At 31.7% G+C, this 27,816-nt stretch overlaps 1 protein-coding gene across 1 annotated transcript in view; it reads left to right on the top strand.

Annotated features, from left to right (window-relative positions):
* LOC142334206 (carbonic anhydrase 1-like) overlaps positions 1–27,816 on the top strand; it is a 122,296-nt gene that overhangs the window by 53,566 nt on the left and 40,914 nt on the right. The window contains exon 2 of the mRNA XM_075382036.1: positions 15,583–15,618. Within this exon, the coding sequence (XP_075238151.1) occupies positions 15,583–15,618 (36 nt within the window). The remainder of the gene's footprint in view (positions 1–15,582; positions 15,619–27,816) is intronic.

Raw genomic sequence — 27,816 nt, 5'->3', positions numbered from 1 at the left:
GTGTTTGTTTTATTACATAGAAGTACAGAGTTAAAAGGTATTTTTAACTACTAATGTAACTCAATATGAGCACCATTTATAGTGAGTAGGGGTAGGCTTATTATACATTAGTTGTATACATACAAATTTTCTGTTATAATACATTTTTTAAGCCTTAGAAATAGGTAACTGCAAATCACTTCACAGATAAAATGTGACACTATAAAATTTTTGTCATTTATTACATGCAATTTGTCTTCATTTTTGGTATTATTTGCTTCATCCTCTCTCTTTTCATGAGTCTCATGCCTAGCTTTTTATTACTTTCACAAATTATGCAATAATCTTTTGTGAGTTGAAAAAAAAGATTCCACTTTTAACCATACCTTCTCTATAAGTAATTTCAGAATCAAATGGATCTTCAATTTTTGTACTATTCTCCTTTTCTTTGGCCTCTTCTACATTTTTTTAATTCTTAGGTTAGAGTCTAAGCACTTTTTGTTGTTTTTCAACAATAGTGTGACATGACAGTTGAAAAGCTTTAAGTATGATTTTTAAAACTTGTATTTAGGCTGGATCTATTTTTGTTTTTTCAACAGGACCATGACTCATGTTCAGCATCTTCAAAAATAGTGTTTGTATACATACTCTTCTTCCTTGGCTTGAGTTCCCTTTTTTTTATGTTATTCTTTTCCTAATTATTTGGATCCGTTCTATTCCACTTCTAAATCTTTACTCATGTTTAAAGATTTCAATTACACACTGCAGTTAAGCAAAACTTACTGATTAGCATGAAAAGTTGGTCTCAGAATATTCTTTTAGCAAACTGAACAATATTCAGTTGATTCAGGCGACCAACTCTGTCTGTGTAAACAATACCCTACTTCATTCAGCTAAAAATTAACTAATCTAGTCGGTCAATTTTTTAAACAGTTTTAAAAACACATAAACTTTCTTTATTTTATAGTTATCTAAAAAAAAAAAAAAAATGGAATGACATCCAGAACATGTAACGTGAATTTCCAAATTTCCACTGTCCCTACTGATGTTGTATATTATATACAGAATGTTTCTAAAATGGTGGGCTAGCTATACTTTTTCGGATTCTACTTATAAAATTAAAGAAAAAATGGCCCTCCCTTAGGAAGAATGGCAATTTCTCCTTCATTCTCACGCTGTCCACCATTTTGCTATCTTTATACAAAAATTTATTTCTCAAGTTTGGATAAACGAATCACATTAATATTTGGTAAGAGTTTTGGTAATAAAGTTTTAAAATTAGCAAAAAATCAGAGCTTAAATACCTACGCAAATTACAAAATGGCGGCCATGTTTATTTTTTAATTCGTTTTATCTCCATAAATATTAGTTTTATTAAAATTTATTTTACTAAAATACTGTGCCTTTTATTTTGAACCAAATGACAATTTATTTTTTAAAATCGGTTAACAAATAGCCGAGTTACGGCAGAAAATTGATGTAATCTTGTGTCTGTTTTCATGTTCTCTACTTTACGTTCAATTCGATGAAATTTTAATTGTTTTTATTTATTGTTAATTCTAGTATTGGTGAATTAGTAAAAAATTAAGTAATAATTTTATCATAATAATAGACCAAATAATTATGACACAAAATTACAACATCAATTTTCTCCCATAATTCGACTGTTTGTTAACCGATTTAAAAAAATAAAATGTCATTTTGTTCAAAATAAAAGACTTAATATTTTAGTAAAACATACATTTTGATAAAAGTAATATTTATGGAGATATAACGGATTGAAAAATAAACATGGCCGACCATTTTATAATTTACAAAGGTATTTAAGTCCTGATTTTTCGCTAATTTTAAAACTTTGTTACCAGTACGCTTAATAAATATTAATGTGATTCGTCTATCCGAACTTGTGATATAAATTATATAAAAATAACAAAATGACGGACATGGGAAGAACGAAGGAGAAATTGCCATTTTTCCTAAGGATATTTTTTGTTTAGTTTTACAAGTAGAATCCGAAAAGTATAGCCAGTCCCCCATTTAGAAACACTCTGTATGTAATGTATATAGGGTCAATTTCAGACGAAATATCTCGATCTTTGATGATTTTGATTTCGATTTTTGAAGATTTACGGTGCTACTTATCTTGTGCAGAAACTCACATTACCTGTCGTAAAGAGGATCGTATAACATCATCTAACGTGACGCACACATATAGAATATCAGGGTTCTCACTGTTCCTACCGACCCGTCGGAGACGAAAAAGTTTTTTTTTGTCAATTTTCACACCGATATTTTATGTCTAAAACGTTTTTTTATCATCATGGTACCACCACTAAAAGCAGCTGATTCGATTGCAACAAGATTCATTTCAATCGATTAATAGGAAAAACGTTACGCTCAAACAAACAAAAATATATACGATCGAATACATACTTTTTTTTTGAAGTCGGTTAAAAATTATAAGTTGACTAAAACATTTCAACTCTACAGATCATGTTTTCCAAAACCGGTCATTTTTATATGAGCTTGTAAAGGATGTTCACATCACATAACAACACATATTTGGCTAACAAATACTGATAATAATTTTAATTTTTTCCTGACAGTAATAATACTTTTGAGAACTTTAGCTCGTTTTCATTATTTTTTAAGTCGGGCCCTATTAGCAGTATACTCACCACATATGTTTATGTAATTTACAGTTTAATTAAAATTTAACTTTACTATAAAACTGATTTTATTCTCTTGATAAACAAGCTATAAATTTAAAATAAAGAAAAAATTTCTATAGTTTTCTCTGACGTTACAATTATCGTGATTTCTTGGATTAAAAATCGAACTATCAGTAATTAAGATCTATGGAAATACAAAATTATTAGCAAGACATCTAACAAAATGAATTAATATCGTACGACAAAAAATCAAACTGATCAGGAGTTAGCATTTAAATAATAAGGAAAAAATGTATAGATGCCGACCGCTAACTCGGTCTTTATAAATTAATTCGGCATTTCAATTCGCTTATATGTAGTACTGAAAAATTCTGTTCAGCGACAATCTGTAAAGTATAGAATGTACAACGCGCATAAATGTGCTTTGTCTTGACTTACTGATTTAAGTTAAAATCCGATACTAGTGTCAAGAATTCAACTTCTACTGTTAATTTTAATTTGTTTGGGTATGACAAAATACTTCCATTTTCCTTAGAATTTTAGGATTAACAATGGAAATCGATTAAAACTTACTTATGTAATTTAGGGAGAACAGAAAATATAAAATATTTGTTGAAGTCTTTAATACATAAGTTGAACACAGGTATGCAGTAACATTTCTTTCTTTAACAATGACAAAAACATGTTTCTTGTCGACAAAAACTTTGCTCAAGTAAATGGATTACACTGTATTTTTTAATTCGATTTTGTGCATTTATTATACCAAAACGTAAGAGGTACATTTTTTTAAATAAAAGTCCTACATTTTTTCAAACCTACAACCATCTTATTTACAAGTCTGCGTTAAAGTCCTCTGAAATCATTAATTTAGAACAAAAGAAGAAAATAATTTTATATCGAAGAGCTCACAAAAATTGTAAATAACATGAAACCTTACGGTAACTATAAAATTTAGTTCTTGTTCAAACAAAAATAGTACAACGGCAAAATGAAGTCCATAAGCGTTTACACTGCGATGACAAATTAAAATGTGCATAAATTTACATACAAATTTGACCGATTACTCCTATTACAATTTTAGAAAACAACATTACCCTAACTCATTTATTGTTTCTATCTGACCGGATAAATTTGTTCTGATGTAAAAATCAATATGCTAGGAACAGCAAACATTGATAATCAATAAATTATTCTTTGTTTAATTACGCTTTCATAACGAAAAACGGAACAGCTTTTCAAAGATTTCAAGATACGCATTTAAAAATCATAATTTTCCTTCACGGCTACTAAATCATGCGGATCTGTCTGTAATATTTAATCAGTTTTCATAATATTAAGTTTTTCAAAATTAAGAATTATTTTATTATTTTTACTTCATACTGCAATATATAAAGAAAAAGTAAATATAATTAATAATTAAAAGCCCACTTACCAACAGTTCTTTTACATATGCATTCAAGCGCTTTTAAAATAAAATTCTATCATCAGGAACTAAAAAATTTTTATTTTTTTATTTTATAATCTTATTAAAATTAAAACTTCTTGTCATGTAAATTTGTTTATGTAATGTAATATGATATAACGTTGGTCGTCACAGTTTAAAATTATGTACACTTAACGTACTGTCATTATGAGTTCTCCACCGTTATCTATAAAAATCATATATCATGATATATATAATCATACCAACGGGCCTTGTTTGATAAAATTATTAAAAAGTAAATAATATAATAAATTAATATATTACATTAAATATTAATTTTATTATTATTAGTCTTCTTCACTTCATGGGTTAGGCAGATCTGCCTGTTCCGGAAACCATCTTCTCCTCGGGAACCTACACACCAGCGGCCTTTGGGTTTGTAACCACGGGCTAAGCGGGGCAATCGTTCATCTTCCATCCATTCCAGATGACTGTAGCAGTTTCTCTTGTATGCCATCATTTTTTGCGCAACCCGTGGCAGCTCGCAAAATCATGTTACCTGCCAAAGCCATTGCACGTGCTGTCCAGTGTTCGATGCGGGTTTGGTGGTGGTGATCACACTTTAACATCTGTGGTGACTTACCCGGCGTTTCTGGATACTCTGTTTCCAGATGCTCCGAAGAGTGAAGCAGATGTCGGCGTTAGGGCGGGTGAGACACCATTGCCTGACGTAAGGGCTGTGGATTCCGCAGATATAGACCGAGTGGTTTCTCGAATGGCAATGAGAAAGGCAACGAGGATTGACCAACTTGACCCAGATATTTTCTATCATCTGCTGCCTGTCATAAGAGAGCCGCTTGGCAATCTGTTTTCGGGAAGCCTAAGCTGGGGTTGGTTTCCGACTTGTTGGAAGGTCGTTTTGATGAGAGTGCTCTTAAAATCAGGAAAGGATCCGAGTGAGGTCAGCAGTTATCGACCCATCAGCCTCTTGCCGGTAACCGGCAAGTTGCTTGAAGGCTGGTTGTGGAATGGCTCTGGTAAAGCATCGATATGGACTTACTTCTAAATCGAGGCCAGTATGACTTCATGAAAGGGGTTGGTACCGAGGATTGCATCTTAAATGTTCTTGCCGAGGAGGAAAGCGCCGACTGTAGATATGTTTTGGCAATTTTTATTGATATAGAGGCAGCATTTGGTTCCTTTTGTTGGGATTCTGTCCTCTATGTGTTGGAACGCTGCAATGTTCCCGTAGCCCTGCAGGCCGTATTACGTGACTACTTGTCTGATCGCACGGCTCTGTTTAAGGATGCGTACCTAATTGTGGAAAAGTCCGTCACCAGGGGAAGCCCGCAAGACTCCGTTCTCGATCCCTTGCTATGGAACCTGGTATTCGACAGATTTCTGGGAATGACATTTCCAGAAAGGGTCACGGCCCAGGCTTTCGCCGATGACTGTCTTCTTTTAGTTCGTGGTAATTCATGACCACAGCTAGAAGGCCGGGCGTAGATGGCCTTGTCAACCGCAGAGGACTGGATGGAAATTCAAAATTTATAGATTTCTGTGCCCAAGACGAACGAAGTACAGTCGTAACGCCCATATTAAATATAAAGGCTATGTAATCAGCATAGTTAGAGTTCATAAGTACCTAGGTGATTTGTTTGATGAAAAGTTACTATTTAGCAACCACATTAGGCAAGTAGCGGCGGACGCCGTCTCAGTGATCGGAAAGACTATGGGTTGTCGGGCCGTCAAATGTATATTGTGTACCAAGGTGTCTTCGAAAGCATGACCTCATACGCGGCGTCCGTTTGAGCGCATAGGTTGGATATGAATATAGCACTTGCTCAAAATTTAGGAGTGCCCGAGGGCCCAGAGCCTTAATTGTATGCACTGGAGTTTTTAAAACAACCTCCTCCGAAGGGGAAAGGCTCTCCCAATCGATTTAGTGGTGAAAGTTCAGGCAGCCATGTAGAGATTACGAAGAGGCCGGGAGACCGAGGTATTTGGGATGCGGTTTCGAGCTGGCCCAGTACCGGAGCGGAAAGGTGATCACAATGCACCAGATCTAAATTTCGTTCAGTTGCCCATCTCCCGCCTGCGGAAGAGGCTGTAGAGCCTCGCCATGGAATAATGGCAGCTGGAATGGAACACAACTACTAACAGAAGATCCTTGTATAATTTTATACAGGATCTGGAGGGATGGTATGCCTCGAGCTCGTTTATAAGGGCAACGGGTGCCCGGGTGCTCTCCAACCATGTTAATTTAAACCAATGTCTGTTTCAGTTCCACCTGGCAGCTGATGAGCTGTGCATCTGCGAGGAGGTCCAGTCAAATGAACACCTAATGTTTGACTGCCCTGCTCTTGGGGGGGGGGGGGGGGCAGAAACCATCATATTTCTCTCTCTATCTATTTATCTTGACCTTATAATTCTCTCCACTTCCATACACTTTTATTTCATTTATTCAAACTCGTTCTATCTTGTGGAAGGGGTCAAATAATGTTTATCAACTCTACTAGAAAAGTTTTTTTATTATTTTTAAATTATTTCCTTATATACATAGTTAATCACTTCCTGTTCTACCGATAGCCTTAGATATTATACATTATATAAATTAAATTATTACTTTTCTAAAATTTAAACTTATTTGATCTAACTTAAAAAAAAATTGTCGATTAACATACCCACTTTCGCTGGAATTTCTCCATCTAGACAATATTAAATATATCGTACAAATCTTCCAAAGGTTAAATATCAACGAAAAATTAGAAAAATTATTTTACAGTTGGTAAGAATTATGTTAAAATTTCATCATTTTCTTAAAAAATAGCAACTAGCAAAAACTGATAACAATTTTTCTACTAAATCTACCTTTTTTTGTCACAATTAATTCTAGCATTTCAGTGAAATACTACAAACAAATATTGTCTGTAAATACGTACTAATAGCTATTTACAAGGACAAATTCATCATCTCTCTCAAAGTAAATATGAAAAAATATTCAGTTTAATATACATTATTTGAACTTATACATTTTTATCTTATTTAGGGAACTATCATAATAATTTAAATTATACGACAGGTCTTTGTCTATCTAGATCGGTCAACTTCCGTTCTGTGTAAAATGAACTTCCTCCTCTTTCCCAGTGTTTAATGACCGGTCCACCGTAGTCAAACTTTTCATAGATTTTTAGCAAGTTTTACAATATATTAAGTCTTTCAAACCGTGCGAAGATTTTGATGCTTCAGCGATCGCTTCATAGATTTTGAAATCCGAATTATATTCCAGTTTTCTTTACCAAGAAACACTTTAATGTGAACTGCTACTTTATTGATAATTTTTTTTTTTTTTGGGAGGGAGAAATATTTTTTAATGAATTTTTTAAGAAACTTTTCATCACCAAATAATTAATTTTCTTATTCGATTGCGAATCTCAGACGTTTAACTTTTTTCACTAAATTTCTAAAGAGTTAATGTTATAGCCGAAGTAGAAGTGAGAAAAAAAACTACTGTTAGATAATAATTAATATCCTATTACTTTTTGATATCAAGCGAACGCTAAAGATGTTAATGATCCAAAAATTATTTTTAATAGTAAGATGAAAATAAAGTAATAAAAACTCTGCATAATTAAATAAACTTTAATAATGTTTGTAGATATAAACAATTACATACACAATTTTAATATATGACTATTCTTGGAGTAAACGGTTATTTAGCTAACGACTGACTCGCAGATTTAATAATAAACAGTTGTTAAAAATAAGCTCTAGGAAATGACATTGCGGATTTCGTTAAAAATAATTACATTCGCAAAGATTCAGGCAGTTATCAGATTTGTAACATAAAAATCAGTATAATGCGATCATTGTCACTAAAATTTATAATACTGCCTTGGCCTAGAGACCGAGAAAGGTCTAATACAGACTCTGGCGGAAAGCCATAGTCTGTATTAAAAAAATGTAATGTAATGCGATGAAAATTTTGTAGGAAGAGCTTATAAATGATTAATTGCATTGCATGGCGTTAATTAGTCAAAAATGTTACGCTTATTACCAAACCATCCTGTAAAATTTATTTTAACAAAATATTACTAACAACAGCAGTTACTCACTCCTAAGCTATATAATAGAGGTTAATTAAATTATTTAAAATCATTTTTGTGCTGTTTTCTTAATGAATTTGTCTTCAAAAGAAAATGAAAATGTTTTTTGACCGACTGTAAGAATAAATATACATTTTTAAACACCTGACTTACTTCTATCGTAATTATGAGCTGGTGCCTCAACCGAACGGTTATTAAAAATCATCAGGAATGATACTAATCGATTGTGAATGGAGCATAGTCATTCTATAAAATAAAAATCAGATGCACACCTGCATGCCCACCAAAAAGCAGGTGAATTCAAAATAAAAAGTGACACCTTTGATTACCACGACTACGACTGAATGGTGCAATTCGATATTTTTAGGGAAATTAACTTTCACTTGCGCTTTTAAACCTCAGGTATTTTAGACATATTACAGAAGTATGGGAAAAGTAGTGCAAAATATTAAATGTAAGTACCATTACTCGGTGTAGAAAAGCAGTCTCTAATAGGTTACATTAATATTTGGCTCTAAACGTTAAATATCCGACACATCTTCTTAAAGAGACCAGCCCTTACCTCAAAAACGCCGTGATAGCTCTGGGCATCACGCTATCCGTCTTGAAAAGAAGCCTACATTCAAGCTTGAATTGAGTCTTATCCAACTCCGCATTCTGCTCCCAGAAAAGGGAGCAGAACGCGGATAGGCGGCAATCAATTTCATACCCAATGTCGCGGGGCTACGTTTTTGCTTGGGATCAATCTTGACCTCCTTTTTTTTCACAGCAGGAAACTCAGCGATGATCCGGATGGTTTCCCGATCATCCGCCACAACTACCAGTCCTTTGCTTATTTCCTTAATGTCCCTGATCCGGAGATTTTCCTATTGCCACGAAGAGCAACCTGGAATTCCTCCTTTATTTTCTTAAAAGATTTCATTGAATCCCCTGCCTTTTCTATCAAAACTACCTTGGGTTCTTCCTACCCAGACTGGCTTCCCTTTGCTCCATGACTACTTCCGCGTAACGCAGGAACTGAGGTTGAAGATTTGACAACCTTGACTTTGACAGAACTATCTGGTCTGCTCTTGGCCTTAATAAAATTTCTAACCAAATTAGTTTTTTCAACCCGGATGGATATCCCTGAGAGACATTCCTCATCAGAAGAGATGGAAGGTCAGCTTCCCTCCCTCTTCTTTCTACTACTCTTGGGCTTCTTCCTGAACTCTAAAGAATCTGACTTCTTGGTCGAAGAATACCTAAAAGTGAATTATGTAACTGCGCTCACTATCTTCCTCCAAACACTGTAAAAACACTGGGTAAGCTTACAAACGCGACAACTACCCGCAGCGAGCTACGGGCAGCCGGAGACCTGAACACCCTTCTGTTGCACTTTGCACTTCTTAGCCGCTACTGGATCGGGTACATGAGTGTAAAACACAATCCAGCTCACACAGATTATAGTCCTCACTCTGAAAAGACCACAAGCAGGACTAGGGTCACCCGTTGTTTGTAACAAGGACTTACGACCAGGAGTCGTTACCACCCCTACACCGCGTTGAGACGGGTGCACGTAAGAATAAAGCGCCTTTAAACTCGGTTCTCAGTAAAGAGAAAATATATTGACACGATGTTTTAGCAGCCTCAAATAAAAACATTCGATACTGGTGGAAAGTACACACTCGACATTTCAAATGAATTTCCCTGTTCTTTAAAGGGAGGAATTTTATTTAAAATCCTTTTCAATAATCCTTTTAAAGTTCCAGATAATTAAAATTTTAATAAAAAGTATTATTTTTTCCTTTTATATTAAAATTACGAAGCAAACGAATATTAAGGCACGATTTGAAGAACTGAGGAAAGAACAAATCAAATGTATTATTATTCTTCAAAATCAAGTAATATTACACTTTTTAAATGATTGGAAGTTTGGAATTTTTCGTTATTTTTACTTCCTTGTTCGAAGTTAAGGAAGTATAGCGATGGTGAAAAATTTCGGTTTTCAGATTTCAATTGAAATATCCATTTTGACCATCCATGAATGAATTTTAACTAGTTTCGGCGTGAAGTCTATGCGTACGTACGTATCTCGCATAACTCAAAAACGATTAGCCGTAGAATGTTGAAATTATGGATGTAGAACTGTTGTAACATCTAGTTGCACACCTCCCCTTTTGATTGCAATCGACTTAACCAAAAGTGTCCAAAAATCCAAAAAAATTTGAATTTTGGATTTTCTCTTAACTGCACTAATAAGACCTCATTGAGAGCTTTCAACGATATATCAGTGGTACTTATTTTCATTGGTTTCAGAGTAACAGCCAAATAAAATTTTAATTAATGAAATATTTGGATCTTACAAGGAGAAGGCACATCGGTTCAAATCAGACTTCATCTCCTTTTTTAAGCTTTTTTGTAATTTAAATATATTTATTAATTAATAATAATCTTTGATTATAAAAAAATGTACCATAAATAATAATTGTATAACAATAAAAAAAAAGAAAAATATCAGAAGTAATTAATGAAATAAAATTTTATGTACTTTTCATTTTAAAAAAATGTGTGTATGTAATTTAACAGGCGTACAAAGAAAACTTGATGTGGTGTCCACATCAGATTTTTTTTTTTTAGTTTAAAAACTAAAATAGAATAATTCATTTAAAAAAACGTGATTGTAGTTCTTTTTCACTAATTTATACGTTCAATAAACTATCAGTGATGATAGCAAATTTCATCAATCAAAAAAATAAATAAATAAAATCATCTATCAATAATTTTCAAAAAAGTCATTAGCATTTGAAGGAAACGAATTTTTCAATAAATCAAATAAAATTATTCAGATTTAGAACGCGTATTGTTTTTTACACATCGATAAAAAACTTGCAAACGAATATGTTTTATTTATTCAATGAAACACCTGAATTATTAACGTGAATAATGTTATTACTCAATAAAATTAAAATTAGTCATATTAGGTACCTATTTTTTGTGTAAATCAAGAACAGAGAATTAAAATTAACTTCAAGTAGATTAAAAACCTTGTTATAATGTAATACAGTATATCCTGGCACTGAAACAGTTGGCAGGTTCAGTTTTAATCGTTTAATAAAATTTGTCCGTAAATAATACATACGCAGAAATTCACCCCTTCCTATATATATTTTTTTGAATAAATCTTGAAATTTATAAATATCTTTTGAAAAGTTTACAATAATCAACTATTTATATACACATTTATTTTATTTAGACTACATAATACTACTTTCGTAAATTTAGATTGAAACTATCTGAAAATGATGATACTTAGTTTCATTGATGGGGATAAGACGATCACATTGTTTTGGCATTAAATATTTTTTTCAGGTTTACCTAAGAAAGTCAGGTATATTGTTTTGCAGATATAATTTAAATTTTTTTTACTCAAAGTCAAAGGTCACAAAATTAAAAAGAATCCGTATTAAAATTATTCTGTTTTTCAGTCAAATGAAGAACTCGTATTTAAAAAAAAAACTAAGATAGTTGAAACAGGTAAAGATTCATTTTTAAGGGAGACGGACTGTTTCTTTTGTATTTTTGCGAAGCTTTTTAATTTCTCTTAAAGATATTTTTTAAACTTTAACTTTCACTTTATATTCTGAAAGATCCATTTGTAAATGAATCTAATGAAACTCATATATGTCTATGTCACTTTTTTATTTAAAATCTAAAACCTGACATCTGATACTGTAAATTGATTTAAACTGTTACGTTTAAAAAGGGTGAAAGAACTCAAGCAGACTAAAATAATAACCTTTGCTCGATCAGTGCTCAATTGTTTTTTGTTACAAGAATGAGGCTGAGAGTAAGTCACTGTCTTCAAAAAATTTTTAAATTACTTCCATCTGCAAATTCATATTTTTTTCTGACAACATCCTGATTATTAACTTTCTACTGTACCTCACAGAAACTGTAAGGTACATTATACCTGCATATTTATTGAGAAAATCTGTTTAGAGTTTGCAAATAGAAAAAAATAATAATAAGACTGTGAAGTAGTTCTAATATTATATGATTAAAATATTCAAAATTTTCGATACGAATAACACCGTTAAAGGATACAGAATTAAAACAATGTCCGTGAGTCTTTGCGAGCGCGTGAACCCGGGAGTTTTAATGAAGCAAGCTGTTTTCAGATATCGGAAGTGAGTATTTACCGTTACTCTTACTGTTAGCTTTTATTTATTAATTGTTTAAATTTGAGAAAGATTCTAAATTGTGTCTTTTCTTCCGTTTTGTGACCGTGAATTAACAAACAGATCTATTGAGTTCGTTTTCAGCAGTCAGAATCTATTTATGCCTTTTGCACATTAAGTTTTCACACTACCTGTTGCTTTACAAATAAGATAGTGTAATCAATGTACCTGTGTAATACACTGTCTGTTTTGCAGGTCTGTTTGTTTTTTGTGAATACGTGCTCTAAAATATTTACGCTAGGAAATAATTTTATAAATATTTTTCTTTGTTTTCCATCTGGGTTTGTTGGAAGTTTTCCACTAAAATACTTTGAATATCAGACTAACAACATCAGGCTACATATTAATACGTTCGTAAAATCGTCTAAGACTGAGCAATAAGAGTACCTTCTAATCGTCAACGTATTTTTTGCCTAAAATTCTTCCCCTTAAGTTACGAGGAAAAACTACAATTGAACCGCTATAGGAAATCTTTTCTGTATTTAAAGAGCCGTTATCATTCTAAGCGACGTAATATGAGCCACAAATCATACCAAAAACGAAAATATTGCTTTTAATAGCAAAAATTTATTCCAGAACAACCAGGAAGAATGAGTAGTGAAGTGCTTCCCCATTGTCTTCATTAAGTCAAACATGGGGTTGGAATATCAGCATAGCAAGCCCTTCAAAATTTTGAGATTATTCAACCCTAGAAGTAAAACCTTCATTCTGTTCACCAGAAGAATTGACTGTATAATGAATTCCATTACTATGACAGAAACGCATATATTCCTGTAAATTTATGTAAATATATTTATGTAAATTTATTTACAAAATTAATTTTTGTAGGTACTGCTTTGTTTGATTCTTTTTTTCAAATCAGTTATTGAAAAAAGGTATTTTATAAATAACTATACTGTGCTGCTAGGATCCATTCTGCTAAATAATTTATACTACAGACAAATTGCATTTGGTATTTTTGAAGTCAAGGGAGTAAAATATTTGAAAAGTACAAAAATCTGGAAAGGACTATTTTTTATGGATGACGACACTTACTTTCTGATATGTAACCATAGATACCAGTAAAAAAACAAAACAACTGGCTGTCAGTGTAGTGATAGATATCCCATAATTAATACAAATTGGGCGCCATTTTTCTTCTGCAGGGTTGGGGGCGTTCTGTGAGGTCAAAAGTAGTAATAGGTATAGTATCGTTAGTCTACATGGAGCTCTATGTACTTAGTTGTAAGCGACAATTATTAAAATTCATTGCAAGTGCAGAGTATGTTTTGCTGAGACTGCATGCAAGTAACACGGCGTTTTCGGTAGGAGAAGGGAGAAGAAATGAAGCAACTGTGAAAAAACCAGGATAATTTCGATTATAGAAATCATTGAACCAAAGTTATGAAAAAAGTGATAAAGAATTTTGTCAAATAAAGAACCCGAGATTGTAAAATGCGTAATAGTTTCAAATGTACTACTCCTTATTTAGTGGCAATGTTTGATTTTTTAATAACGCCAGCTAATAAATATAAACTGATTTTTTTTCTGAAATTTAATTCTCCGTTTATTTATCAAATCTGTTTAGTTAACTTGCTTGCCAGCCAACTAAAACATCAGCTTTAGTTTAACTAAAGGATAATGATATTACCTAACTTTCCGATCAGATTCCATTCCTGAAAAGAGTCGTAGCCGCCTTTCTCGACATCTTTATCGTTAACATACCTGCATAGGATGATCAATCTCCAGATTGATCATAATAATAAATATTAGCCTTGTAGGACAGTTTTTAATCAAATCAAATCATAATTATTTTTATTTTTTGTAATATCCTTTTGCTGTGAGTTTGGATGTTGCAGATACTTTCCTCCGCCAATTTACGGTTTGCCTAGAACAAATTAATTAGGCGATATAACCATTTTGATGACAACCGAAATCAGAACGAGACAAACATCGCAAAACTTAAAAAATGTCGAATTCCTTACAACGTTTACTTGCCATTGTAAAACATCTCTAAACAAATATTTCCTTTTCTGATGCAATACAATATTACACAACGAAAAAACATACAAAAAACGGTTAAGACAACAGACAAGATAGCAATATAAGAAAACAAAATTAGACACTTTAAACAAAACTTCTGCATGAAATAAATATTCCTATCATATTAACAGAAATATTTTCACAATACACTGAAAAAACATCCTCAAAGTCAATGACTGACACGCACAAAATTAATTGGTATAGATATATACGAGTAAATAACAGAAACACTAGATCGTGGATACCGTGTTCTGTGGTGACTGGATTTTAATTAACCACACATCTCAGGAGTAGTCGACCTGAGACTGTACAAAACTACACTTCATTTAAATTCATACATATCACCCTTATTCATCCTCTGAAGTAATATCTGACGGTGGTTCCGGAGGCTAAACAGAAAAAGAAAATGAGATAACAGAAACACCCTATACAACGGGAATTTTAGACAACTTTAGTAACTTTTTACGCATACCACCAAAACTCACAATAAAATAACCTTCAACCTTGACAGCAGCATAAATTATTTGGAACTACCATCACAAAGTACTGACTCAGGAAAACGTACCATAACTGACTTAATCATGGATAAATCTAATTATCCGATGCAGTACAAACCTTTGTCATTCAAAACCATGTTTCGCAGATTACAAAACATTCCACCTTCCGTAAAAAGACTCTCAGGACGTACTGCGTATAATAATACATTCAGCAGAAGATATATTCTGTAAGGGAAACATCGAAAGAAGAAACCAAAACACAAACAGAAAAGTACACATTATCACAGTAACACAAATGGTTTTAAAAAATGTGTTTTATGTAGTTCTATCAAAATGGCAGCTTGTAATTTTCCACGTTAGCCTTACAGCGTGCTTCTTTTTTATATAAATATATATTTTATGTGCATATAGATAAGTCATGAGTAGAACATTTGAAAGTATTATGGCTGCTGCACATTTATCACTTATACCTAAATCAATCAAGAATTAGTCAACTCTATTAATTGCGTGGATGACCGTTGCTCATACAGTTTCACTTTACTCGACGATTCACTACAAAAAACATTATATCATAATTATTTTACGTTGAGTTTTAGTATTAAAGTTATAATTATATTTAATTACACACCAATAATGTTTTTAATCTTAAGTCTTTTCTGTTTTCAGAAATTTTGGCAGGAGACTGGCATTACAGTGAGGAACGTAAGTACATTAACTAAAATAAATAAATCTTTTATTACTTATCAGTGTGTTTTCTTCATCCTGTTATAATCTTAATCAAATTTAACAAATCTGTGTTAAATACATTAACCAACACAAATGAACTGAAGATCCTCTTAATGAATGAACACACCACAAACGAATACCCACTGAAATACTGTGAGCACAAAACGTATTTTACGCCTACAGCCGTTGAAAAGAAAGGTTTCGATAGGGCTGTGCTAGAAAAATTCCTGTAGTCAGACAAGATTTGCTAAGATAACCTAATTTTTTTATGAAAACAAGTTGGTAATTTGTAGTTAGTAGGCCTATTTTTAATTTACACTACCTTAATTAAAACATAGACTTTACATAAAAACAGATGTAAATTAAGCATTCGATTATCATATACCGGTAGGTGAAAATATTTCTTATTATTAAAGGCCCACTCTTCTTTAACGTTACAGTGAATTGCTTCTTTCCATTATGAGTCAAATTCCTTTAATATTATCCTTTTTTTTTCTTTTTTTTTTTTTGTTACGATAGCCAAATATTCAAAATTCTAGCGTTTAGAAAACTGTTGTTCGTCACAAAAATCCCCTTTCCAAACTTTGTTGATCTTTAAAGAATCTTCGTAAAAATCATTAACAAACTCAGAATTTAGAATTTCCACTTCTTCCGGAAACTTGCATCTATGTTATCTTCTTGAAAAGAACAATAAAAAAGCTAAACTACTTCGTTGATATTTATTGAATCAATTCTTTTTCTACAAATCGGAATCTTTTCTTTGCTTAGAAATCTTTATTAGGTGAAATATCTTCCTTTTTTCCAGGTAATTTCTATTTCATAATCAACAGTGAAATTTAGAAGCAAAATTTAAAGCATTTAGAAGCACAATTTTAAAGCAACATTTAGTTTTGTTTTTTTTTCAAGTTTTTTTCTGTATTCTGTAAAAGTCACTTTGCGAAACTTTATTTTTCTTTCTTTCTTTTGGTATTGGAAATAAATACAAAGCGAGAAAAATATTTACAAATGTACAAAATTATTTCCCTATTATTACATGGTAAATAGTTGTTAGATGAGGTCTGGATAAAGAAGTAAATGAGGAACATCTATCATTGTTTTATTTTCTACAATAAAAAGTAACAGGGTTATGACTTTTTAAATTTCTTGACTTCCCTCATGAAAGAGCCTCTCTTTCCCGAATATTTCACGAATTTGTATGATTAACTCTGAATCTAAGAAAAGCATACTAGAAAAAAATTTACAAAAATTATTTTCAAATAGTTATATTTTTTCTTTTAAAGGTTACTTAAAAAATGACCTATACATGTATATCATTTCTTAAGAATAGTTTTTCAGATGTAGCTCCTGCTTGGCCCGAAGTTTAGTCAAAAAATATACGTAACAATTTTTTTTTTTAATCTTCTATTTCAGAAGATAAAAATGATTTGTTAGTTTTTTCAAATAATTATTAAAGTTTATAATTTAATTAATTATATAATAGTTTCCACTTACCAACTATTTTTATGACTATGTCCAAGTGCTTTCGGATATTAATCCATCAACAGAACATTTATGTTTTACGCGTTATAATTATTTCCTTTACAAATTAATATATTATATATTAAATGGATTTTGAATTTTAAAAACAAAAATTATAAATACAACAATTGATGATCAAAAAGTAAAAGTAATGTCGACGTTGTCCGTCATGTCAGTATGAAGCTCTCAATTGTTGTGTTTATCCAGTATGAATCAGTATAACCCAACCTAAGAATCAAAATTATTGTTTAATATTTGAATAATCATTATCAAATTTAATAATAATCATTATCATCATTATCAAATTTCGTTTGTTCATTTATAAAATTTTTATTATTTAATATATATAATATTTTTCAATAATATTTGTTTTATGAAGGTTAGTGGAATATTCAAGAATATTAAAAAAAATTATCTGGGTTGTAATTATGATTATTTTCTAAGATAAGACTAGGAAAATTGGATAGTTAGTTATTTTCCTTATTTTTACAATTAATGTGTTCATTAATTCTGATCGAAAAAGATCGGTTTGTCATTCAGATATATTCCAGATCGCAATTTTCGCATTTTAAACTACATACTCCCTGTTTATCTAAATTAAATTTATTGTTATATTTTTTTATTGTAGTAGGATCTCTGTTATTCATATTTTTTTTTTTTTGTCTTCAGTCATTTGACTGGTTTGATGCAGCTCTCCAAGATTCCCTATCTAGTGCTAGTCGTTTCATTTCAGTATACCCTCTACATCCTACATCCCTAACAATTTGTTTTACATATTCCAAACGTGGTCTGCCTACACAATTTTTTCCTTCTACCTGTCCTTCCAATATCAAAGCGACTATTCCAGGATGCCTTAGTATGTGGCCTATAAGTCTGTCTCTTCTTTTAACTATGTTTTTTCAAATGCTTCTTTCTTCATCTATTTGCCGCAATAACTCTTCATTTGTCACTTTATCCACCCATCTGATTTTTAACATTCTCCTATACCACCACATTTCAAAAGCTTCTAATCTTTCATTCTCAGATACTCCGATTGTCCAAGTTTCACTTCCATATAAAGCGACACTCCAAACATACACATTCAAAATCTTTTCCTGACATTTAAATTAATTTTTGATGTAAACAAATTATATTTCTTACTGAAGGCTCGTTTAGCTTGTGCTATTCGGCATTTTATATCGCTCCTGCTTCGTCCATCTTTAGTAATTCTACTTCCCAAATAACAAAATTCTTCTACCTCCATAATCTTTCTCCTCCTATTTTCACATTCAGTGGTCCATCTTTGTTATTTCTACTACATTTCATTACTTTTGTTTTGCTCTTGTTTATTTTCATGCGATAGTTCTTGCGTAGGACTTCATCTATGCCGTTCATTGTTTCTTCTAAATCCTTTTTACTCTCGGCTAGAATTACTATATCATCAGCAAATCGTAGCATCTTTATCTTTTCACCTTGCACTGTTACTCCGAATCTAAATTGTTCTTTAACATCATTAACTGCTAGTTCCATGTAAAGATTAACGGAGATAGGGAACATCCTTGTTGGACTCCCTTTCTTATTACGGCTTCTTTCTTATGTTCTCCAATTGTTGCTGTTGCTGTTTGGTTCCTGTACATGTTAGCAATTGTTCTTCTATCTCTGTATTTGAACCCTAATTTTTTTTAAATGCAGAACATTTTATTCCAGTCTACGTTATCGAATGCCTTTTCTAGGTCTATAAACGCCAAGTATGTTGGTTTGTTTTTCTTTAATCTTCCTTCTACTATTAATCTGAGGCCTAAAATTGCTTCCCTTGTCCCTATACTTTTCCTGAAACCAAGTTGGTCTTCTCCTAACACTTCCTCCACTCTCCTCGCAATTCTTCTGTATAGAATTCTAGTTAAGATTTTTGATGCATGACTAGTTAAACTAATTGTTCTGTATTCTTCACATTTATCTGCCCCTGCTTTCTTTGGTATCATGACTATAACACTTTTTTTGAAGTCTGACGGAAATTCCCCTTTTTCATAAATATTACACAGCAGTTTGTATAATCTATCAATCGCTTACTCACCTGCACTGCGCAGTAATTCTACAGGTATTCCGTCTATTCCAGGAGCCTTTCTGCCATTTAAATCTTTTAATGCTCTCTTAAATTCAGATCTCAGTATTTTTTCTCCCATTTCATCCTCCTCAACTTCCTCTTCTTCCTCTATAACTCCATTTTCTAATTCATTTCCTCCGTATAACTCTTCAATATATTCCACCCATCTATCGACTTTACCTTTCGTATTATATATTGGTGTACCATCTTTGTTTAACACATTATTAGATTTTAATTTATGTACCCCAAAATTTTCCTTAACTTTCCTGTATGCTCCGTCTATTTTACCAATGTTCATTTCTCTTTCCACTTCTGAACACTTTTCTTTAATCCACTCTTCTTTCGCCAATTTGCACTTCCTGTTTATAGCATTTCTTAATTGCCGATAGTTCCTTTTATTTTCTTCATCACTAGCATTCTTATATTTTCTACGTTCATCCATCAGCTACAATATATCGTCTGAAACCCAAGGTTTTCTACCAGTTCTCTTTATTCCGCCTAAGTTTGCTTCTGCTGATTTAAGAATTTCCTTTTTAACATTCTCCCATTCTTCTTCTACATTTTCTACCTTATCTTTTTTCTCAGACCTCTTGCGATGTCCTCCTCAAAAATCTTCTTTACCTCCTCTTCCTCAAGCTTCTCTAAATTCCACCGATTCATCTGACACCTTTTCTTCAGGTTTTTAAACCCCAATCTACATTTCATTATCACCAAATTATGGTCGCTATCAATGTCTGCTCCAGGGTAAGTTTTGCAGTCAACGACTTGATTTCTAAATCTTTGCTTAACCATGATATAATCTATCTGATACCTTGCAGTATCGCCTGGCTTTTTCTAAGTGTATATTCTTCTATTATGATTTTTAAATTGGGTGTTGGCAATTACTAAATTATACTTCGTGCAAAACTCTATAAGTCGGTCCCCTCTTTCATTCCTTTTGCCCAGCCCGTATTCACCCACTATATTTCCTTCTTTGCCTTTTCCAATGCTTGCATTACAATCTCCAACTATCATTAAATTTTCATCTCCTTTTACGTGTTTAATTGCTTCATCAATCTCTTCGTATACACACTCTACCTCATCATCATCATGGGCGCTTGTAGGCATATAGACGTTAACAATCGTTGTCGGTTTAGGTTTTATGATTTTATCCTTATTACAATGATTCTATCGCTATGTGTTTTGAAATACTCTACTCTCTTCCCTATCTTCTTGTTCATTATGAAACCTACTCCTGCCTGCCCATTATTTGAAGCTGAGTTAATTACTCTAAAATCACCTGACCAAAAGTCGCCTTCCTCTTCCCACCTCACCACACTAATTCCTACTACATCCAAATTTATCCTATCCATTTCCCTTTTTAAATTTTCTACCCTACCAACCTTTTTTAAGCTTCTAACATTCCACGCTCCGACTCGTAGAATGTTATTTTTTAATTTTCTGGTGACCCCTTCCTTAGTAGTCTGCACCCGGAGATCCGAGCGGGGGACTAGTTTACCTCCGGAATATTTTACCAAGGAAGGCGCCTCCATCATTGTTATATGAAAATGCAGAGAGCCACATTTTCTTGGAAAAGAAGCAGCTGTAGTTTTCCATTGCTTTCAGCTGCGCAGTACTCAGAGGACTGAGTGATGTTGATATGGTCGTTTAAGTCATTGTAACTCACGCCCCTAACAACTACTGAAAGAGCTGCTGCCCTCTTTCAGGAATCATTCCTTAGTCTGGCTCTCAACAGATACCTTTCCGATATGGTTGCACCTTCGGTCCAGCTACTCTGTATCCCTGAGCACTCAAGCCCCCTCACCAACGGCAAGGTCTCATGATTCATAGAGGAGGGTTATTCATATAGTTAATTATTTTATTATTCGTTGTATATGCAGTTATTAATTCAAAAGATTTAAATATTTTATTGAATTTTTGTAATTTATGTTGTATTCAGTTTTAGCATATTTGTATTCGTTATTATTACTCGTATTTGTTAGTTTTACATTATCTTTTATAGAAATTTTATTTTTTAATTTAATATTTAATTTATTAGATTTTCATTGTATTCATTCGTTATAGCTATATGTTTGATATAATTTAATTCAATGTTTAATTTCATATTGTTATGTCTTAATATTTTATAGCTCTGTACATTAACGAAATAAACGTCGATTTGTTGATTCCAAGAATGAATCGAATTATAATGGATTATGGTATCCTGTTTAGTGAGTTTCCTATATATATATATATGTGTATATAGATATCCAGTTTATTAGTATAATAAGTTTTATATCTAAAAAATTTATGCCATTATTATTTTCTCGACCTAAAGTGAATTTAATGTCATTATTTAAGAAGTTAATTTCTTCAATTATTGTATCTTCTTAATCTTTAAATTGTTGATCACATATGATCAATATATCATCCACATATCTTTGATATATAAAAATTTTATGTTTATTAAATACGATATATGTTGTTGATTATTTTTCTCTAATTCATTCATGATAATGTTAGCTAAACTAGCAGAAAGTGGAGATCCCAAAATGAAACCTTTTTCTTGCTGATAATTCTTATTATTAAATTCGAAATAGTTGTATATAAAACATAATTTTAATAGGTTTATTAATTCGTGTATAATTTTATTATCTTATTAAATTATTATTAATTATATAAATAGTTTCGTTAGTATTAATATTAGTATACATATATTTTATGTCTAATGTGACAAGCTTTGTTGTGTTATTTATATTTTTATTATTAATTATATCTAACAATTGGTATCCATGTTTTAGATTATATTTATTGTCAATTTTAATGTATGTTTTTAAGGTATTAGGTAAAAATTTGCTTAATGTGTATGTAGGTGAATTAATACATTTTACTAACGGTCTCAAAATAGTTGGTAAGGGGAAATTATTATATTATAAATTTATATCAATACCAACTGGCCATGATGAATAACAAAATTAAATTATAATTTAATGTTAGTAAAAGAAAATAATAACATGATAATTGATATAAAAACCTGTTTTATTATTTCCATTTTAGAATTATATTACAGTGAATTTGGTTTTATATGCACAGAAGAAATAAAAGGGTAACGTGAGGAGATCTATTTGAAGAGTGTTTGCTGACAAAAATCTATAAAATTTAGCCATTTCTAAAATATCGTATAATATCGTATTAGGAAATCAGAAGCCTACAATATTTTTGAGTAAAGATTACCATACGCAAGTGACTTCAGGGTAGCGGGATTCTGGTCTCGGAAGAAGAAGTAAAGCTGCAAACCCTAGTGAAAAGAAGACAAATAAAATAAATGCTTGGTTCAAATAAAAAATAAAAAACGTAAAATCTATAAAATTGTTAAAGAAAAGGATTTTAGAAGTATGGGTGTTACGGGCTAAGAGTACTAAACGTTCTCGCATTAAGTTATTACCTTATCATTGCAAACTTAATTCGATAGATATGATCTCAGAACAATTAAAAAACTACATTAAGTATCTCGATGTTATTTGTAATGGAAAACGTTTGAAGGTTGGTAGGGAAAGATGCAACAACATCCTTTGTATAACCGATAGAACTAGGTGGGTACTCCACCTAGTTCTTCTGGTTTACGTACTGTAAAACATATTTAAAGAAAGATGACAACAGATTGTCTTCAAGATGATATTACATGATGAATTCAATATTTTCTCTCATATAAACGAGAAGATATCTTTTTAAAACACAATCTTTCCAAAATTCACAGACATGTGAGTCCTCAGCGCACAAAATTTTCGATCAGGATAACCAGGACTAGTCAGATTTTTCGAATCAACCGATCGTAAATAAATAATGTTGTTTTTTCCATTTGACATAAATATCAGTTATAGAAATAAAATTAATTTTTATTTACTTGAGACGGTAACGCACTTGTTCAGCAAACTATGAAAATTGTGAGTTGTTTTACAGATCATAAAGAAAGAAAATATTTATGACGTTCAACGTAAATGGGAATAAGTATAGAATACGAACGGGCGAATGGATTGCATTTATCCTTACTTGTCACTGTCCTTACTCGACCTCGTCGTTCTATACTAGAACAATGTACTTCATTTACCTCTATCCGCTAATTTAAAAATTACACTCCGACTATAAGAATAGTCGGCTGGAAATCGGGCAAGACCAGCAGCCAAATTTTTTTTAGTTTCAATCCAGTCTGAGACAGTAAAATCCCAAAATAAAAATCATGAAATTTATACGTAGCTGGCTAAAATTTGAATCTACATTTAGCAATAACTTTTATGTAGACAAATTAATTTTTTAATTTAACTGTTTTTAATTACGAACTGTTATGCTGAATTATTAGATAATCTTTCTTTACTTAACAGCATGTTCTGTGTACTACAATAAGTCTATTCATAGTATATAATAAATTTTCTTCACAATATTGACAAAAAATATGCGATATATAATAATCAAATAACACACCGCATTATTTAGATACTCAGGAAATTTATCCCATAAATTTTTCAAAAAAATTCTTCCTCATAAAAACTTCAATCTTCAAAGAGTGATTTCCACCGGCGAGTGATTTTTCTATTAGATTAACTTCATTAGTTCTACAAATTTTATACTTCCAAGAGAAATTTTTATCTTAAATCACTCTCTCCTAGAGCTTAATATTTCCTGAACTCACCTGGTAAAGACGAAGTATTCAATTCTATTTCTGATTCAGTGAAAAAATAAACTCAAAAAATTCAAAAAGGAATTAATTTTTACTTATAAAAACTATTTTTTGTTGTTATTTGAATGGTTTCATGAGCTTATTTATATTTTTATATTCTAAAATTAATAGAAGGGATAGAAAATGTTTTTTTTTAATTTCAATATATTTATTTAAGCCGCATTAATCATTTTTCAGCTGGTGCTTTCAACTATCGAAAGTGCTGTTACCTGCTTTCAAGAGGCACACTGTAGTCTCGACCCTCAATTAGAAACCCATCCTTTATAGAAATACATATTACGTTTTTACCGGAATGCTGCATGCTCCATCATCGGGGTTAAGGTCGCATAATTTCTATAGCTAGATAAACCGCACAAATAACGAAAAAGTAAGATGTTATCAAAGGGCTCAAATGTTTACTAACTGAGCTTAGAGAAATTACTGTAACAGCACGGACATATCCTCACATCTATATTTATCTTTTCTTAGTGTGTGCGCGTTTGCGCGGACCTGTGCGTGACAGATCTAAGAAAAATGAAGTTGTGATCAATTTTTACTTAAGGTTTTCAGGTCATGTAATAAGGCATCTATGGTTGGTAAAGGAAAGAAATATACAAGATTAAAAGGGTGGTGAAGAGGTTAAAATACAAACATCAAATGATTGAAGATGTAGGGCGTAACAAAAATGCTAAAATTAAAAGACTAGTATAGAATAGAAAGGAATGGAGCAGTGTAATGGCTGATGACGAAAAACTCCCCTTTTATGTTTTAAAAATTATTATATTTATATTTAATACGTATTAAAACTTTCTACACAGAAATTGTTCGTCAAAATTTTTTCAAATATAAAACTCTTGTTTAATAAATTACAGGAATGGGAATCTATTATAATCATTTCTACCATTATAATGGAAATTCTTAAACATTTAGCTTATTAATGATAGATGACCTACCATGAAACACTCAACACAAAAATATGCACTTGGACACAAAAATACACAAAAACATTACAGACCTTGGATGAAGCTCCTCCGAACTACAGACCGACCAACTTATCTGTAAAGTTAAATGGGAGAGCCACCATCGTATTTTTTTTAAACAAAAACTGAGTCTCGAATGGAAAATTTTAGTTCCTTCATTTGGCCAACTTTACAGGTAAATTGATCGGTCTGTATGTCAGCGAGTCGCTTTTAGTGTATTGGATTGAAATAAAAACGAGACATTGACTGCATACTAAATTTAATTTTAACATAAAACACTAAATGGTACGTGATATTTATTTCGACCAATATTCGACAAAAATTTTGTTCAACATTGGTTTGTGATATGAAAAGTAAGAGACACAAGACATAATAAGCAGCGGTAGAGGGCTCGCGCCATCGGAGTCGTTCACTGAGCACGCCATACCAGCTTTGCGACGCTCCCGAAACAGTCTAGCTTACTCAACACCGGATATTAGAGTATCTGTGCGTGGCTCATAACCTTCCCTTTCCAACGATATTGGTAATTTATATTTCCGGCTGGCTTGTGCGCGAGTTGAGGTTGACGTATTGAATTTTTATACTTTTTTACGTTTACTTTAATTATATACGCATAAATATTGTCCATAATATTTTTATTATTACTTAAATCGATCTATCTCGATAAACTCTAAAGACAAACACACAAATCACCGCGCTATCACGTCTAAGTCGTGAGCTACACTGAATGGAAATGAGCGAGAGCGCCAATTTTGGCCGATCTGCGCTGTGCCCCCCTCGCCAACCCGCTCGCCAGTGACGCAAACTTAAAGTTGTATCGGCGAGCTGACCATGTAAGTTATAAAATGGTAAGTTATACCGCATTTACGTCTATGAGCTAATAGTTAGGGAGTTATTAAGGCAGGACGAAATAGACCTTTTTATTACACTACAAATTTCTGTTCTGGTACCCGTTTGTTTCGATGTGATTTTAAAGACGTCAAAAAAATACATATATATATATATATATACTAGCATCCCCATCGCGGCTTTGCCCACTCTGTATGATTACTTGCGTCTCCAGTCGCGATCAATTTTTTTTATTTTATATTTTTTGGTCAAGTAACTGAAGCCAGGTGCAGCCAGTCACGTCGCACATACAAAAACAGTGGTAATGGAGGTGTTGTTGGTTGAACCGCCGCGCTGTATACTGTCGCACCCCTTAAAAAATCGAAATACAAAAATACCCAAAAATGGTTTTTACGTATTTATCGAAAGAGTATTTTCAAGCCAAATCTAATGAACATTTCGTTTAGTATAGTCGGAAATGGGGAAAATTGACAATCATTCTTAATAATGTTTTACTTTTCTTTACTCCTTTAAGGTCTAATTTCAGAAAATTTAGAGACTGATTTTTAGATATTCACATGAAGATTACATATAACAAAAACTAAGCTGATATCTTCAACTGTTACTGAGAAATTAAAAGAAGGGTTTAAAAAAAAAATTAAATCTATTTTAACCCTTTAAACTTGCAATTTCAAAATAAAATCCTTTCTTAGTGTGCACTTACACCGCAAGAAGAAAGTGAAAAAATGTAAAAAAAATATTATGAAATATATTTTTTAATTTTCTTTATTTTAGGTTTTTTTTCAATTTTATCGCCTATTTTGAAATTATCAATAACACTACAGAATCAAAACTAAAAATCTAAGAACTTTCAGAATTTTATCTAAGGAATGTAGAATATACAAAGAATTTTATCGAATTATTTTGAAAAAAAAATGTCGAATTACAGTAGGCCCGAAATCACTCTTTTCCAGTTTAAGCTGGTTTGTTGCCATTTCCTCATTTATATGCTGCCTATATAAAAATTTTTAAAAAATCAGTGTTAAAGCTTATAAAATATAATACAATCTCCGTTTAACATACTCTTTCAAATATTTATGCAGAGCTCCTTCACTCTTGAAGATTTTTTAAGGTTTTCTTTAATTTATTTTTTTAATATTTTTCCGTAGTTAAGAGTGCTAACAAAGAGAAAGAACCTACAACTATATTATTATCAAATCAAAAAGAATAGTTGTTTCCTCCAGGAGTTTTGATTTCTAAACGTTTTACGTTCTCGTGTCCAAAAATTCTAAAATTGGTTACAGAACTGATCATTTATGTGTTCATGCATGATAGACAATATTTATACATACTTATATATTAACTTTCATTCTTATAAATATTTTATAAAGCATTTTCTGGTATATTCTTATAAATATTTCATACACGCGCGCGCGCGCGCTGGTATGTGTATGCATCTATCATTGAAATTTGTCTGTGACTGGCGTCTATTTTGCACAGTTTATGGTATCTTAAGCACAGTTTAACCTATAATCATCTAGATGTTATGTCGTTGATTAGAGAGATTCTAAATAATTTTAAAATCGGATTACGGTGGGGTTATTTGAGAGTACGTCTCTAACAATCAAATATTATGAAAAAATTACTAATTATTTTGTTTTTTATTTCCTTTTTTAATAAAATTTCCTTTCTTTGGGATTCATTTATGACTACCAAGGGCTCTAATTTAGCATTAAAATAAATAGTATCATCGGAAAAATCACTGGGAATATTGATAAAAACAACTGGGGATATTGATAAAAACAACCAGCACCAAAGAAGTTATTTTTATAACCTCTTACAACTAAAAAGAAAAAAAACATTTTCTCTAAGTGAAACATTAACAAGGATGGAACAACATCTTTTAATTCTTATCCTAAGGTGTTTGGGATATTATTCACTCTCTCTGGCTTTCAAAATAAGATTTCTATAATTATAAAAAACCTTTTTATTTAATAACTAAAAATTTTATTTTATAAAATCTATTTTTCTTTTTTATAAAAATGATAAATATATAAGACAAAACGGGAAGT

This window comes from Lycorma delicatula, chromosome 1, assembly GCF_047948215.1.
Source record: "Lycorma delicatula isolate Av1 chromosome 1, ASM4794821v1, whole genome shotgun sequence".
In the NCBI taxonomy this organism is placed as follows: Eukaryota; Metazoa; Arthropoda; class Insecta; order Hemiptera; family Fulgoridae; genus Lycorma; species Lycorma delicatula.
Note: the sequence above shows the minus strand (reverse complement) of the source record. Positions and strands in the feature narration are given on the sequence as shown.